The following is a 15416-nucleotide window of genomic DNA, read 5'->3' as shown; positions in this document are numbered from 1 at the left end:
TGGGATTTGGAGAAGGGAAAGAGAAGGGAAGGGAAGAGAAAACAAGGTAAAAGAAGGGAAGAGAAGACAAGGGAAGGAAAGAAAAGGGAAGAGAAAGAAAAAAAGTGGAAAGAAGAGAAGAAAAGGGAAAGGAAGAGAAGAAGAAAAGTAGAGAGAAGAGAAGAGAAGGGAAGGGAAGGAGAAGAAAAGATAAAAGGAAAAATAAGAAATAGGAAGGGGATGGAACAGAAGGAAAGGAAAAAAAGGAGAAGAGTATAGGAAAGGAAAGGAAAGGAAAGGCAAGGGAAAGAAAGAGAAGAGAAGGGAAGAAAAGAAAAAAAAAGAATGGTAGGGAAGAAAAAGAGAAGAGAGAGGAAAAGTGGAGAGAAAAAGAGTGTAGGTTTACTGGAGAAAAGAATAAAAGAGGAAAAAAAGATGGAAGGGAGGAGAGAAAGAAGAGAAGGAAGGCGGTGACGGTGACGGTGGCGGAGGAGAAAGGAAAGAAGAAAGAGAAAGAGGAGGAGGAGGAGGAGGAAGAGGAGGAGGAGGCACCGATGAATGGTTTAGCCACAAAGGAGGGATTCAGGCAGGCGAGTCGCGGCGTTGGGGACGTGAGCGTTTTGGAAAGCTTGAAGGCGCTCCGTGGGTAAGCGTTGGGTAAGCGTTCCTGAAGCCTTGAAGCTGATGCGGGAGGGGGGAGGGGGGGGGGGGGTAGAGGCTGAAGCTGGGACGATTTTTTTTTTTATTTGTTTCATATTTTTTCTTTTTCTTCTTCTCTTCTCTTCTCTTCCCTTCTCTTCTCTTCCCTTCCCTTCAATTCCCTTCTATTCTTTCTCCTTTTCCTCTTTTCTTTCCCTTCTTTAAATCCAAAATTCCTTCATACTCTCATTCCCAAAACCATTCCCTTCGTCCCTCCTCCTCCTCCTCCTCCTCCTCCTGTTTTTTTTTTCACCTGTTGCATTTTTTTTTTATATGGTTGATTTTTTTTCGTTTCTTGTTTGTTTATTATTTTTTTTTAACTATTTTTTTTACCTGTTTACCTGCGTGTTGATTGAGTAGACTTTTTCTGTATGTTCTTTTTACTGTATATTATCGTTGTTGTTGTTTTCTTGCTTTTTATATTTGGTGATGTTTACAAGTCGGTCAGTCAGTCAATCAGTTGGTCATTTAGTTAGTCTTGTTTTTATCATTTTTCCCTCTTCTTTAGCGTTTTATCTCCCCTAATTCCTTAACTTTACAAATTTAAAGAGAAGGGAAGAAAAGAAGGACTGGCAGGTCTCACTATTTTATATTCTTTTTTTTCTCTACAATTCTTAGTCGCCCATAATTCCTTCACCTTACAAATTAAAGAAGAAAAGAACAGAGAAATAAAAAAAATAAGCTAAACAGGTCTCACATCAATTGGAAAAGAAGAAAAGGGAAGGAAAAGGAAAAGATGGAAGGGGATTGGCAGTTCGTACATTTTTCCTCCTTTTTTTCTTCCCCGGTAATTCCTTCACCTTACACATTAAAGAAGGGAGAGAGAAGAAAAGAAGAAGCTTAACAGGTCTCACATCAATTGGAAAAGAAGAAAAGGGAAGGAAAAGGAAAAAAAATGGAAGGGGATTGGCAGGTCGTACATTTTTCCGTCTTTTTTTCTTCCCCGGTAATTCCTCAACCTTACAAATTGGGAAAGAAGAGAAGGGAAAAAAACGAAGGGGATTAGCAGGTCTTAGTGTTCATGGGTGACGTTTATGGGGCGTGGATAAGACGGTTACCCAACAGGCCTGAGAGGAGGAGGAGGAGGAGGAGAAGAAGAAGAAGAAGAAGAAGAACAACAACAACAACAACAACAAAAACAAAAACAACAACAAAAACAAGAACAAGAAGAATAGGAAAAATAAAAAATACAAGAACAGGAGCAAAAAGAAGAAAAAGAAGAAGAAAAAGAAGAACAAGAACAAGAAGAATAGGAACAAAAAAAACAAGAACAGGAGCAAAAAGAAGAAGAACAAGAAGAAGAGCAAGAAGAAAAGGAGGAGGAGGAAGAAAATGAAGAAGAAAAAGGAGAAGAAGAACAAAAACAGAAAAAAATGATGAAGAAGAAAACAAGAACTAAAAGAAATCAACAAATAAAAGAAGAAAAAGAAGAAGAAGAAGGAGAAGAAGAAGAAGAAGAGGAGATGGAGAGAGGGAGAGAGTGTAGTTAGGTTAATAGTAAAGGGAGATACAATATAATGAAGGAAAGGGAGGAAGGAAGGGAGAAGTGACAGCGTGAAAGAAGAACAGGAAGATTGAGAGGGAGAAAAGTGCAAAGGGAAAGGAAGGGAGGAAAAGGGAGAGAGAACAGAGGTAGGGAGAACTGACAGGGTGAAAGAAAAACAGGGAGGAAAGACAAAGGGAAGGAAGGGAGGTAGGGAGAGGTGGCAGGGTGAAAGAAGTACAGGGAGATTGACAGGGAGGGAAGAGGAAATGGGAGAAGCAATAACAGACAGAGGCAGAGGTGGGCAGGGAGGTATAGCAACGTGTCTTCGGTAGGGGTTGGGGGTCTTAGCGCCCTCCCCCTCCCCCCCCTTATTAGCCTTGTTCCCTCTGCCCCCCCTGCCCCCCCCCCCCCCCTCAGCCGGCTATTGGGCTATTGACACCATAACCACAGGAATTGATCTCTTGGAAACTGACCCAAAGCTGAAGGCGTTGTAGAGACTCCTTATCCTCCTCCTCCTCCTCCTCCTCCTCTCCTGTTAATTCTTCTTCTCCCTCCTCCTCCTCCTCCTCCTCCTCCTCCTCCTCCTCCTCCTCCTCCTTCTGCTGCTAATTCTTCTCCCTCTTCCTCTTCCTCTCTCTCCTTATTACCGTTTATGAGGGTTTTCTTTTACTGTGTGTGTGTGTGTGTGTGTGTGTGTGTGTGTGTGTGTGTGTGTGTGTACGCCATGGCCACACACGTAGGCCTCGTCAAGGTTCAGTCACCACCACAAGCAGAGATTACACACACACACACACACACACACACACACACACACACACACACACACACACACACACACCTCCATATATGAATCTTCACCAGGTGTTTGCAATTAAGGGGAAAGGTGCGATGTGTTGCATAAGGAGGAGGTGAAGGGGTAGGAGGAGGAGGAGGAGGAAGGAAGGAAGGAAGAAAGTGTATACCTCCTGCAACTTCCGCCACCACCACCACCACCACCACCATCACCACCACCACCACCACCATCACCACCACCACCACCACCACCACCACCACCACCTGACTCTTCCTCCTCTCTCGTCATATCCTTTACCTCCTGTTCCCTCACCTGTTCCCTCCCTCCCTCCTTCCTTCCTTCTCTCCTACTTCCCTTTCCTCTCCTTTATCCTCTTTCTATCTCTTTCCTTTCCTCTTCATTTTTTTCTTCCTCTTCCTTTTCTCTTTTCTTCCTTTTCCTCCACATATTGTCTACCCAAGAGAGAGAGAGAGAGAGAGAGAGAGAGAGACGTGAGCGTGTGTGGGCGTGCGTGTTGGTGTGATTGTGTGTGTGTGTGTGTGTGTGTGTGTGTGTGTGTGTGTTGGCGTGGGTGTGGGCGTGGGTGTAGGCATGTGTAACCCCGTTAGTGAAGTGTGTGCCAAGCGAGAGAGAGAGAGAGAGAGAGAGATTGTTTTCATGCCCTCACACTTCACCTCACTTTCTTTCGTCCTCCTTTACTAACTCTCTCTCTCTCTCTCTCTCTCTCTCTCTCTCTCTCTCTCTCGCTATGTTGGGAGTGGGCGGAGCAGACAAAAGACAGCTGGAAGGTTGCAACATCTCTCAATATTCCCGAAGTCATGAATGGAGTGGCCTGGTGGTGGTGGTGGTGATGGTGGTGGTGGTAGTAGTGGTGGTGGTGGTGGTGGTAGTGGTGGTGGTGGTGGTGGTGTTGCATCCTCCCAGAAATCCCTTTGCCTCGTTTTAGTTTGGCTTGGTTGTGTTTGGTTGGATTGGGACTTTCAGGTTGTCGTTTTTTTATCTTTTTTTTGTGTGTGTGTTTTGTTTAGAGTTTTATGTGTTTTTGTGTTGTTTGTTTTCTCTTATTCTTCATCCTTCCTTTCTCTTTTCCTTCCTGCTTTCCTTCCCCTCTTCCAGTTTTCCTTCCTTCCTCTCTTCCATCTATCCTTCCCCTCTTCCAGTCTTTCTTCCTTCCTTCCTCTCTTCCATCTATCCTTCCCCTCCTCCAGTTTTCCTTCCTTCCTCTCTTCCAGTCTTTCTTCCTTCCTTCCTCTCTTCCATCTATCCTTCCTCTCTTCCAGTCTTTCTTCCTTCCTTCCTCTCTTCCATCTATCCTTCCTCTCTTCCAGTCTTTCTTCCTTCCTTCCTCTCTTCCATCTATCCTTCCTCTCTTCCAGTTTCTCTTCCTTCCTTCCTCTCTTCCATCTATCCTTCCTACCTTTACTCAATTATCCCTAACCTTTTTTTCATTTCCTAATCTTTTCCTTTCCTCCATATCTTGACTCTCTCCTTCTCTCCTTCTTCCGTGATCCTTTCCTCTATCATTTTCTTATCTCCTCATTTCTCCTCTCTATATCTCCTAGTTTTACCTTTTTCCTCTTTTTCCTGATCTCTCTTCTCTTCGGAACGGCATCTGTGTAAGAGGAAGAGTGGAGCGGGAAGGTAGGAAGGGAAGGGAGGAAGAAAAGGGAGAAGTGAGGAAGAACGTACAGGGAAGAGGAAGGAAGGAAGGTGGAAAAGGAAGGAAAAGAAAGGGAAGAAGTGAGATAGGAAGGAAGGAAATTTGAAAGTGGAGAGAGGAAAGGAAGGAAAGGAAGGAAGGATAGAAGGAAAAGAAAAGGGATATTAAGTGTGTGTGTGTGTGTGTGTGTGTGTGTGTGTGTGTGTGTACGTACATACGCGCAAACGCCCACAGCATGTTCCATTCAGACCGGAGAACCCCACCAGTGAATGAACGAACACACACACACACACACACACACACACACACACATCGGCATTTCCTTCCTCTGGTTACCGCCCCGCCTGGTTGGGTTAATATGGAGGCTGGTAATGTGTGATCCCCTCCCTTTCCTCCCTTTCTCCCTCCCTTCGCCGGGCCAGATGACAGGGAGAGGGAGAGGGGGGAGAATAAGGGAGAGGGAGAGATGTGAGAATAATGATGCGTTGAGGGGAAGCTGAGGGAGGTGGTGGGAATGTGAATGTGTGGGTGTGTGATGGGGAGGAAGTAGGGGTTTGAGGGGGAGGAAAATGAGGAAGAGGGGAAGAGGAGGGGGGAGGGTGTTGAGTGAGGATCGGTACCCAGACGTCATTGAAATTCCCACGATATGTGTGTGCGATGCGAGGCGAACGTTTCTTTACCCCGCCGAGATCTCGAGGCTGCGGCAGATGGGTCGGTGGACGGGGCTGCTGGGCTGAGGGTTTTTGCCACGGGGAAGGCCTAGACCAGCCAGTCCTCAGTCCCATCAGCCCTGCGCAGCCACCGTCGCCACTTCAAAGCTGGAGCGTGGTGGCCGAAGCCCGTCTTGTCACGCCCCGGCGCAACAGGATATCGCGGCGTGATTCAGCGGCCAGCGGCATTGTTTCAGCCTATTGTGCGGCGGGTCCGTGTTGAGCTAACGCGGTGCCAACCATGATGATCGGCCTGAGCGTGTGGACAGCCGCCCTGCGAGGATGTATGTTGTGTGATGTAGCCCAGCCTGCCCCGATACACGATCTGTAATATTGAGATCCTGCTCCGACCCAGCGGCGAGGCAAGCCCAGCTGCCAACACAAGGTTTTGCTCCCCGCGCCGCCGCCTCCAGCCAGAGCGTGTAGCAGCAGGAGCAGCGAGGCGCGAGGCTGCTGCAGCTGCACGCTGGCGGGCGGCGACAGAGTTGCGGTGGGCTGGGTCGACAAACTTCACGGGTGAGATGTTCCCAGCGACACGGCGGCCAGAGGGTGAGGGCTGCTGCCAGTCACCGCGCCTTCCCTCCCTTCCTCCCTCCCTCCGCCATCCTGCCTCCCTTCCTGCCTTCGTGCGCCGGAGAAAGCTGCTGGTCGTGATGGCCGTGCTTTCTGAGGGAAATTCAGGGTTACTACACGTCGTCAGAAACGGCGCGTCGCGTTGGGGCCGCGGTCAGGGGGGGAGGGGGGACGGACAAAGGGAGGCACGGCGGCGGCTTCCTCCTAAGGGGCCAGCCAGCCAACCCCCCCCGAGGCCTCGCCCCTTCCCTCCCCGGCGACCTGGCGACGCTGGAGGGAAAGGAAGCGGCGGGAGAGTGAACGGGAAGAGGAAGGGGAGAGAACATCAGCGGCGGGATTGTGGCCGACGATAGGAACGGAACTAAAATTAGAACAGACCGCCTCCCCCTGAACACACACACACACACACACACACACACACACACACACACACACACACACACACACACACACACACACACGAGACGAGTAATAAGAGGTGAGAAAGGGAGACACTATAAGCTTCCTCGTTTGAAGACTCGACTCGCGCGTCGCTCCGCTGCTTCGCAAAACACAAATCACGTCTACTTCGCCTCCTCGCCGCGACTCTGGAAAAACTCAAACATTAGGGAGCAGGAAGAGGAACACTTTATTTAGCTCCGGCAAAACACAGATCCTGGTGACTGATAGCCGTAATACCAGTGTAAGACCAAACGCCGGGTAAGAGCCAGGTAGCAGACTCCTTACGTTCTTATGTACCACGCGTTTACTTGAGCCTGGTAAAAACTAAGGTTGGTTTTGTTAGACGGTTCCACCCCCCACATCAACCATTTTCAAAGGCCTTAAAGGAGATCAGTCGGGTTTTAATGAGTGTTTCCTTAGGTGCAGGGTACAGAGGAAGGGTCAGACTACCACCAGAGTCATAAAACTACCCCTGGAAATACCTCAAACTCCTACGAAAGCCTTGTCAAATATATGTTCTTGGGTCCCCGAAATGTACAAGATTGGTATTGTCAAACGTTTCCACCCCTCACATCAACAATTTCCAGAGGCCAAAAAGGACATCAGTCGGGTTCTAATGAGTGTTTCCTTAGGGTCACATTACAGAAGAAGGGTCATACTACCAGAAGGGCCACAAAACTACCCCTGGAAATGCCCCACAACTCCTACGAAAGCCTTGTCAAATATATGTTCTTGGGCCCCCGAAATGTACAAGATTGGTATTGTCAAACGTTTCATAAAAGGTCATAAAAGGTCATAAAACTACCCCTGGCATTGACCCAAACTCCTACGAAAGCCTTGTCAAATATGTGTAAATAAGCGAAGAAATGTATAAGATTAATGAGTGTTTTCTTAGGGTCACATTACAGAAGAAGGGTCAGACTACCAGAAGGGCCACAAAAATATCCCTGGAAATGCCACAAAACTCCTAGGAAAGCCTATGTGAGCCTATGTATGTATATGTGAGCTTGGGCTACGAAATCTTTAAGAACACGACACTAACGACCCTATTTTTCCCCTCCCAACAGGTGTGCAGACGGTTACATGGGTCAGCGGTGTGAATTCAAGGACCTGGATGGCTCTTACCTCCTACACACGCGGGAGAAGGTGCTGCTGGAGACGGCCTCGATCGCAGGGGGCGCCACCGTGGCCTGCGTGCTGGTCTTCGTGGTTCTCTTCGCCGTGTACGTCTTTATGCAGAAGGACAAGGACAAGCGCTGCAGGTAAGGGGATGAAGGTGGTTGTTGAACTTGTATTGTGGTTTGTTGTAGCTTTTTCGTGTTTTTTTTTCTAGTTCTTTTTTTTTTATTCTTGGTTTTCTCTTCTCGTTTTATTTTTCTTATCCTTCTTCTTCGTTATCCTTCTTCGTTATCCTTCGTTATCCTTCTTCTTCTTTTTCTTATCCTTCTTCGTTATCCTTCGTTATTCTTCGTTATCCTTCTTCTTCGTCTTTTTCTTTCTTATCCTTCTTCTTCGTTATCCTTCGTTATTCTTCGTTATCCTTCTTCTTCTTCTTCTTTCTTATCCCTCTTCTTTTTCTTATCCTTCTTCTTCGTTCATAGGTCCTCCTCCTCCTCTTTATCCTCTCTTTTTGTTCTTTTTGTTCTTATTCTGGTTCTTCTTGTTCTTCTCTTTCTTCTTTTTTCTCTTCTTTGTAACGTTATGTCTTCTTTCTTGTTCTTGTTTTGGTTCTTCTTTTACTTATTGTTCTTGTTTTTTTGTTCTTTCGCTTCTTATTCTTGTTCTTTCTTTTCTTGTTTTGTTCTTCTTCTTCTTCTTCTTCTTCTTCTTCTTCTTTTGATCTATATCGCTTTGTAATCCTTCATATGACCTCCTTTTGGTCTTTTCTTCTTTCTCTTTCTTCTTCTTCTTCTTCCTCTTCTTCTTCTTCTTCTCCTTCGTCTTCTCCTTCTTCTTCTTCTTCATTACTTTCTTCCTCTTCCTCTTCTCTTTGGGGGACGAAACACACAAAGCACACCCAACTTACCATCAGGAATTCCACATTTGCGTCACTGCGTGGGTGTGTTGCCATCCCTCGTGTTGCCTCAGCCAGGGAAGACAATGGAAGCTTTTTTTGCTCTAGGGGCTAGCATAGTCTTCATTATGTCCATTATGCATTGTGTCTTCCATTGTGGCTCCTTCAACAAGAGTGCGGTGGGTATTAGGGCTCTTATGATGCACCAGAAATATGTTAATGGGGGCTTCAATAGGCTATGTATGGGGAGGATAGTGTGGTGTGTTTTTTGTTATGGTCCTTCCTTTTCTTTTGTCCCCCCTTTTAGTGTGTGGTTGTGCTCCGTTTTCTTCTTTTCTTTTGCAGCGTTTTCTTGTTTGTGCTTCGTTTTCTTACTTTTGCAGCGTTTTCTTGTTTGTGCTTCGTTTTCTTCTTCCTTTTGCAGCGGGGTTTTTTTTAGCGTTTTCTTGTTTACACTTCGTTTTCTTCTTCCTATTGCATCGTTTTCTTGTTTGTGCTTCGTTTTCTTCTTTTCTTTTGCAGCGTTTTCTTCTTTGTGCTTCGTTTTCTTCCTTTTGCAGCGTTTTCTTGTTTGTGCTCCGTTTTCTTCTTTTCTTTTGCAGCGTTTTCTTCTTTGTGCTTCGTTTTCTTCCTTTTACAGCGTTTTCTTGTTTGTGCTCCGTTTTCTTCTTTTCTTTTGCAGCGTTTTCTTCTTTGTGCTTCGTTTTCTTCCTTTTGCAGCGTTTTCTTGTTTGTACTTCGTTTTCTCCTTTTTGCATCATTTTCTTAGTTGTGCTTCGTTTTCTTCTTTCTTCTGCAGCGTTTTCTTGTTCTTCACCATTTTCAAACCATACGCACATTAACACAAGAAGAATAAGAGAAGAAGTAATATTAGTAGTGTTGGATACAGAAGAAGTAGGTATAGGATTGAATGTACATGTTTTAGTGTTTTGAGGTTCACCGTGGTCTGTCTTTGCAGGGACTTGGACAACGGATGCGACAACGATCACCAGCCGTTCTCAGGCTACAAACGCCCCCGCGCCGAAATAATACGAACAATTATCAACCCCTACGCCCAACCCCATGAGGTAAGGCTCCCGAAATTGACCCCTTCTCCCGAAATTGACCCCTCCTTCCGAAATTGACCCCTCCTCCCGAAATTGACCCCTTCTCCCGAAATTGACCCCTCCTCCTGAAATTGACCCCTCCTGAAATTGACCCCTCCTCCCGAAATTGACCCCTCCTGAAATTGACCCCTCCTCCTGAAATTGACCCCTCCTCCCGAAATTGACCCCTCCTTCTGAAATTGACCCCTCCTGAAATTGACCCCTCCTCCCGAAATTGACCTCTCCTCCCGAAATTGACCCCTCCTCCTGAAATTGACCCCTCCTCCTGAAATTGACCCCTCCTCCTGAAATTGACCCCTCCTCCCGAAATTGACCTCTCCTCCCGAAATTGACCCCTCCTCCTGAAATTGACCCCTCCTCCTGAAATTGACCCCTCTTTGGATTCTTTTTAGGAGCAGCGAGTAGCGGGCTTTTTTATAATTATTGTTTCCTTTTTTTGTGCCCTTGAGCTGTCTCCTTTGTTGTAAAAAAAAAAAAAAAAAAATGGGGGTTCACACCGTAGGAAGTTGTGGGGTGGGCTCATATTGTTTAGTCTCCCCCAGTTATTTTATGTTATTTATTTATTGGGCTGCTGTAATTATGGCTTTATTTTAGTATATTGAAGAATGGAGTCAACTAATGAATTCACTCTATTGGTGTTTACTGTATTTCTAGTCTCATCTTTTGTTTCATCTGTTTTTTTTTTTTTTTTTTTTTTTTTTACAGAAAAGGAAACAGTTCAAGGGTGTGAAAAAAAAAGGAAAACGATAATGAAAAAAACAAAAAACAAAAAAACAGTGCATCTTTTTCATGTTATTTCTTTATCAGAACATGATTATTATGGCATCACTTTTGTATGTTCAAGAATGTAATCAAATAATGCAATCTTTCCGTGCCTATTTTGATACTGAGATATATGGGTTTAGAACATGTCTCAGCACTGTTCTCTCATTGTAAAGAGTGGTTAGATGCTATGCTATCACTTGTCTGAGTACTCTTCCCTTCCTGCTGCCTTTCCCCTACAAGCTTCTCCCCCACCTGTGCTAGGGAGAGCGATATGACTTAAAAATAAAGAAAACTGAAGCAGATATTCTCAAGCATTTCAGGACTTACACACCCACATTTGATAAGGCTTTCATTCAGGTTGTTGTGGGTATTTCCAAGGGTAGTTTTATGAGTCTAGTGATAGTTTGACAAGGCTTCTGTGCCATGAATGAGAAAGACGCTCAAGAAAACTCAACTAGTCTTCTTTGTGGCTTTGGGAAATGGTTGTTGTAAGAGCAGAAACTGTCTTAAGAATATGAGACTTACTAACGAGACTTAATCATTCTCAGGACTTAAGTTACGTGGAAGTGCAGCCCTCCAAGCCCACCATCAGCCCAGGGGTAGTGAAGGAGGCTGGCAGTCCCCACAGTGTGCCCGGAAGTGACACCTGCAGCCCCAGCAGCAGCCCCTCGTAGTGACACAGCTGTCCCTCCTGTCTCGACCCTGCCCGCCCTGCCGCCCTCACACACCTGTTGCTTGTGAATGTTAGTGAGTGACCCAGAGGACATTACTTGAGCCTTTACTTGCTGCACAGAGTAGTGTGAACTTCTCTTGGTGCTTCTTGAGTACTCATCCAACAGCCTAGATGTCTCGTTCTGTTAGCGTAGGAGGGAGCATCGGCAGCCCGTGTGTGGCCGGCGACTCTGGCCAACCAAAGCGTAGACACAAAGAAGTTTTATGCCCTCCCCTGTGAGTGGGTGACAGGCCTTGAGGCGGGTGTGCACAGCCTGTCTGCTGCTGATGGTGAATGTGACACATACTCAGTTATCTCAAGATGCCTACTGTGCTGTCTTTTAGATTCAGAGTAATATATATATAATATTTTAGTGTCTACCATATATATGATCTGCCTTGTGTACATATGGATAGCAGTGTTCTTCAAGGTGCCTGTCTGCACACATGCCCTCCACGTAGGCGTAAGGGCCACTCTAGTTGTCGCAACACCCGCTGTCTGGTGTGCTGGGCGTGCCGGGCGTGCCGGGCGCTGGCGGTGGAGTAGGTAGCCGCGAGTATACTTCTCTTGTGTCACAACCGTCCAGATGGTACTTATGTAATTTAATTTATATGTAGAATACAAAGATTAACAGCATTCATTTATGTAGCCTTTTATGCTTGTATCTAAAGGTTTAGGTGCACAGTTTATTTTCTTATGTGTATTTCTCATTTTTCTTTCCATGCTGTGCTTTGATATCGTATCACTGTACATTCCCAGCTTAACAGTTACCCTTATGTAAGGATCTGGCAGGCCTTTAGCCACCTATTCCAGACGATTCCATTAGGTCCGTTCCAGTGCTGTGGACTCCAGTGGTGGTCATCGTTGTCGCAACATCCGCAGACTCACGCTGAACGAAGCTCTGAAGTTTGCTTTAGAATCGGTATGACGGTACACAGTGTTTCCATGGCCAGAGTGACCATTATATTAAGAGTTGACTGCACCTACCATAGTCCCAAATGCCATTGTCAAGTTCTTCAGGATCTTTTTAATAGAATACTTTCTCGGGCGAGTCTCGCCTCCTCTGTCCTTGGTTAGCCCATCTGGGCCTCTCTTCGTGGTTGTTGTTGATAGAGGAAGAAGCTCTAGAGCCAGAGCGTTATTTAGACTCCCTGACGTGGGGCAGTGTACGTGTGTTTTGTTATTCATCTGTGTTTGTGTTTTGCACTGCCAGCCAGCCAGCCAGCCAGCCAGCATTATTCATCATTACTTTGTATTATGGATTTCCAGTTTTAGGGTAGGAAGACTGTACATAGTGTAAAGAAGCCAAGCAGGAGTGGGTGAGGTTGCCAGAGCCGCCGCGTGATGAAGAAGACCTTGACGTCACTCTGCGTTCCACTTGGTTACTGCATTTAGCGCCTCGTTTCCCTGCGTGACTCTGGTAACCTTCCCGGGAGGAGCTATACACTGCTTAGTTGTAACATTTGTATATAAAACTAGCAAATTATTTGCTTATTGCTGTTCAGCTTTTTGTGTAAGATTCCTTGACTTTTTTGTAACTTTTGATTATTCCTGATAGAGTATTGATTATTGCAGAACATTATGTAATGTAAGGCAAGACCTCCAAGTGAATGAGTCACTCTGAGCACTGCTACCGCAATAATATACCTCGCAAGTTGTTCTGGGTATGAAGACCTTTTTTATTATTATGTCGTTACTTGTGTCTTGATGAAGGAGGAACTGTTTCACAATTATTTTTGTTGTTATGTTTCACCACTCGGCACTGTTCTTGCTTACTGGTGCTCACAAGCTGCTGGCATTTGTTTTATTGGATGGAAAGTTTCAGTGTTTAGAGGCTGTTTCCTTCATACTGAGAACAATTTAATTAGTAGCAATGCTCAAGGTGATGACAATTCTTTGGGTCAATAGTGTCAAGATTCCCTGGAACTGCATATCAAATTCTTAGCAGTTAGTTACTGCAGTTGTGAATGGGCATAACACAGCTTGTGAAGGTTCCTATCTTGGTGTAATTGTAATTCTTTTAAGGGTATTTTCCTAAGGCAACTTGTGCTCAGTATGTCACAAAGGTGGTCTACTTACAAGAGTTGTTCCTCTGAGGAATAGTGTTTGTAGCCGTTAGCACCCCACCATATTTATGTGCTTGTCAGTCAGTGTAAAGCTTCAGTATTTTCTTGCCTCTCCCCGTCACCACCATACCTGGCTTCCATGTCGCCCCCAGAGGAATAGTACTTAGTCGTCACCCTTGTGCTGAGGTGTTGTTGTCGACACACTGCAGTGTTGTGAGGTGTGTTGTGTCCAAAGAGTCAGTCCCAGTAAGCACCCTTGCATTGTTTGCATCAGTAGAGCCTTTCGTTCGTAGCGAGCTAGATGAAGCAGTGTCAAGAAAACTGAGCCACAAAATAGTGTTTAACATTCAGTAAATGCAAAATCCACATTGAAGGGATAGGGGCCTTTGGTGTTTCTCTTGCCTCACTACCTCTGATATGCCTTGCTAGTCCACAAAAAGCAGCTTTAACATCATATGCAGATACTCAGTCCTGTGCGCTGTGCAGGGTTTGCACTTGAGTTGTCACCACACCAGTTTACAGTATTTGTTTCCCTTAGGGCCAGGAAACCATTTAGGAAGCTATAATGCAAGTTGCATAATTTTAGGTAACCATAAATATTATATTTTCTTGCTTCCCTGTACCTTACTCTGTAACACCAGGATTGCTGAGTCAAGCCACTAACTGATTTTCATATGCATAATTTATCCAAAATTGTTCAAAACTACCAATTTCAAAGGTTTTGAATCCATAAATATTCAAAATACTAATGATTCTGAAGGTTTTGTTGGCAGCCAAGCACTTGCTGATCTGTGCGACAATCCCGTCAAACAGCTTAGCTTGGAGGTGCCTGGCCAGTGAGTCTGGAGAAGGTTGCCTCGTTGAGTATCATCAGCTTGTTGAAAACTCTGCCACTCGTGATCCTAGAGCGACAAAGCCACATCCTCTGATCAGTTTCACAGCTGGCTTGGGGGGCAGGAGTGGGACGTCAGGTCAGTCTTGCCTGTGAGGATTTCAGGATTGCGCAGCGGTGGCAGGTCATCGTCACCTTGACTTTGATCTTTCAGTTTGTCCATCCTGGAAGATGACAGTGACCAAGTAGTTCCTGTAGTCTTGAGTGAACACGGCACAGTCTTGTTGAGACACAGTCATGGAGTGAATGTGGCATTCACTCTTTGCCTAATTAACTTTAACGGAGTTTTAAATTTGTGATGGAGGGATTATTGTCTTGTCTTTGTCAAACATACACTGAGGTAATCTCTTATGATTACAGAAGGGGGAATCCGATCTCATAATTTTAAAGGAGCCGAGAGAACTCTGACAAGTCCAAGTTAAAATTATTGATGACTAAATCGTCTGTGTGTTGGGGCCCGTAAGGGCGGTTGTCTATGAGTTGTAGCTTGTGTCTCCATGTGTTTCCTCAGCTACATAATAGCCGAGTAAATTAAAAATACATAGTAATAAAAATCAGTTAGTGAGCCTGTCATGATGGAACACAGTTTGTGGCCTGACTCGGTGGTCCTGGCGGTACAACTCTACGAGGCTATTTGGTAACTTGTGTTTGATGTGGATTTTTTTTAAAGAAAACTGTAAGTTTCCTAGATGTATTAGATATTATACTTTTTAATCCATGTATTGGATTTCCTCCAAAATAATGTTGAGGTATACTTGTGAAGTGAGTCAAGTGATGGTTGTATACCCGGGCCTGGCCACCCGGCACCCGCCCGTCACCCGTGGCGCTGCAGGTCAGACCGCTGCCCACAGTACCCTGGGTTACTGTCAACACAAACCTGTTTAACATTGAATGAACAACACACAAAATTAAACAGGCATGGGTGAAAATTTTGAGTCGTTAAATATCAAGAGGCAAAGAATGAAATGTTGTAGGTGTGTTTTGTTAGAGGAATTGAATGTTGCCTCACACCACACCACACCACACCACACCACACACACACACACACACACACACACACACACACACACACACACACACACACACACACACACCCTAAAGGAAGCAAGTAATGTTGATGTGCTTCGTCCACCACCCTAGACTAATGTGCACCTCTGGATTCTGTTTCCTTTCGTCTCGGTGAGGCCGGCGTGCGTCCTGCGTGTCTGGCCGCTGAGAGGCACCAAGCTAGCGGGTTGTATTACTGAACTAGAAAATAATCAGTGAGTGTAGATTAACGCGTCATATAAACAGCCTTGTGTTTTATTATTTTTATGTTAATACAAGAATCCCTCATACATTTTTTTGATGATTAAAAATAATGTTTTGATTCCAGTTGATTGTAGCTTTATTTACAAAAGGGACTTGGAAATGAATGATAGCAGCTGATTGTCTGTACAGGAAAATGAAACAATATTGTTATCTAGTGTATTTTATTTTATCAAGTTACTGTCCATAGATGAAATAAAGAATTTGTTACA

At 45.1% G+C, this 15416-nt stretch overlaps 1 protein-coding gene across 2 annotated transcripts in view; it reads left to right on the top strand.

Moving 5' to 3' along the window:
* The window catches only part of LOC126993840 (uncharacterized), a 75402-nt gene extending 59986 nt beyond the window's left edge, over nucleotides 1–15416 (top strand). For both annotated transcript variants that reach the window (XM_050852985.1, XM_050852984.1), the window contains exons 4-6: nucleotides 7409–7603; nucleotides 9314–9422; nucleotides 10775–15416. In XM_050852985.1, the coding sequence (XP_050708942.1) occupies nucleotides 7409–7603; nucleotides 9314–9422; nucleotides 10775–10900 (430 nt within the window). In that variant the 3' untranslated portion in view covers nucleotides 10901–15416. The remainder of the gene's footprint in view (nucleotides 1–7408; nucleotides 7604–9313; nucleotides 9423–10774) is intronic.

Source organism: Eriocheir sinensis, unplaced genomic scaffold (assembly GCF_024679095.1).
Source record: "Eriocheir sinensis breed Jianghai 21 unplaced genomic scaffold, ASM2467909v1 Scaffold686, whole genome shotgun sequence".
In the NCBI taxonomy this organism is placed as follows: domain Eukaryota; kingdom Metazoa; phylum Arthropoda; class Malacostraca; order Decapoda; family Varunidae; genus Eriocheir; species Eriocheir sinensis.
Note: the sequence above shows the minus strand (reverse complement) of the source record. Positions and strands in the feature narration are given on the sequence as shown.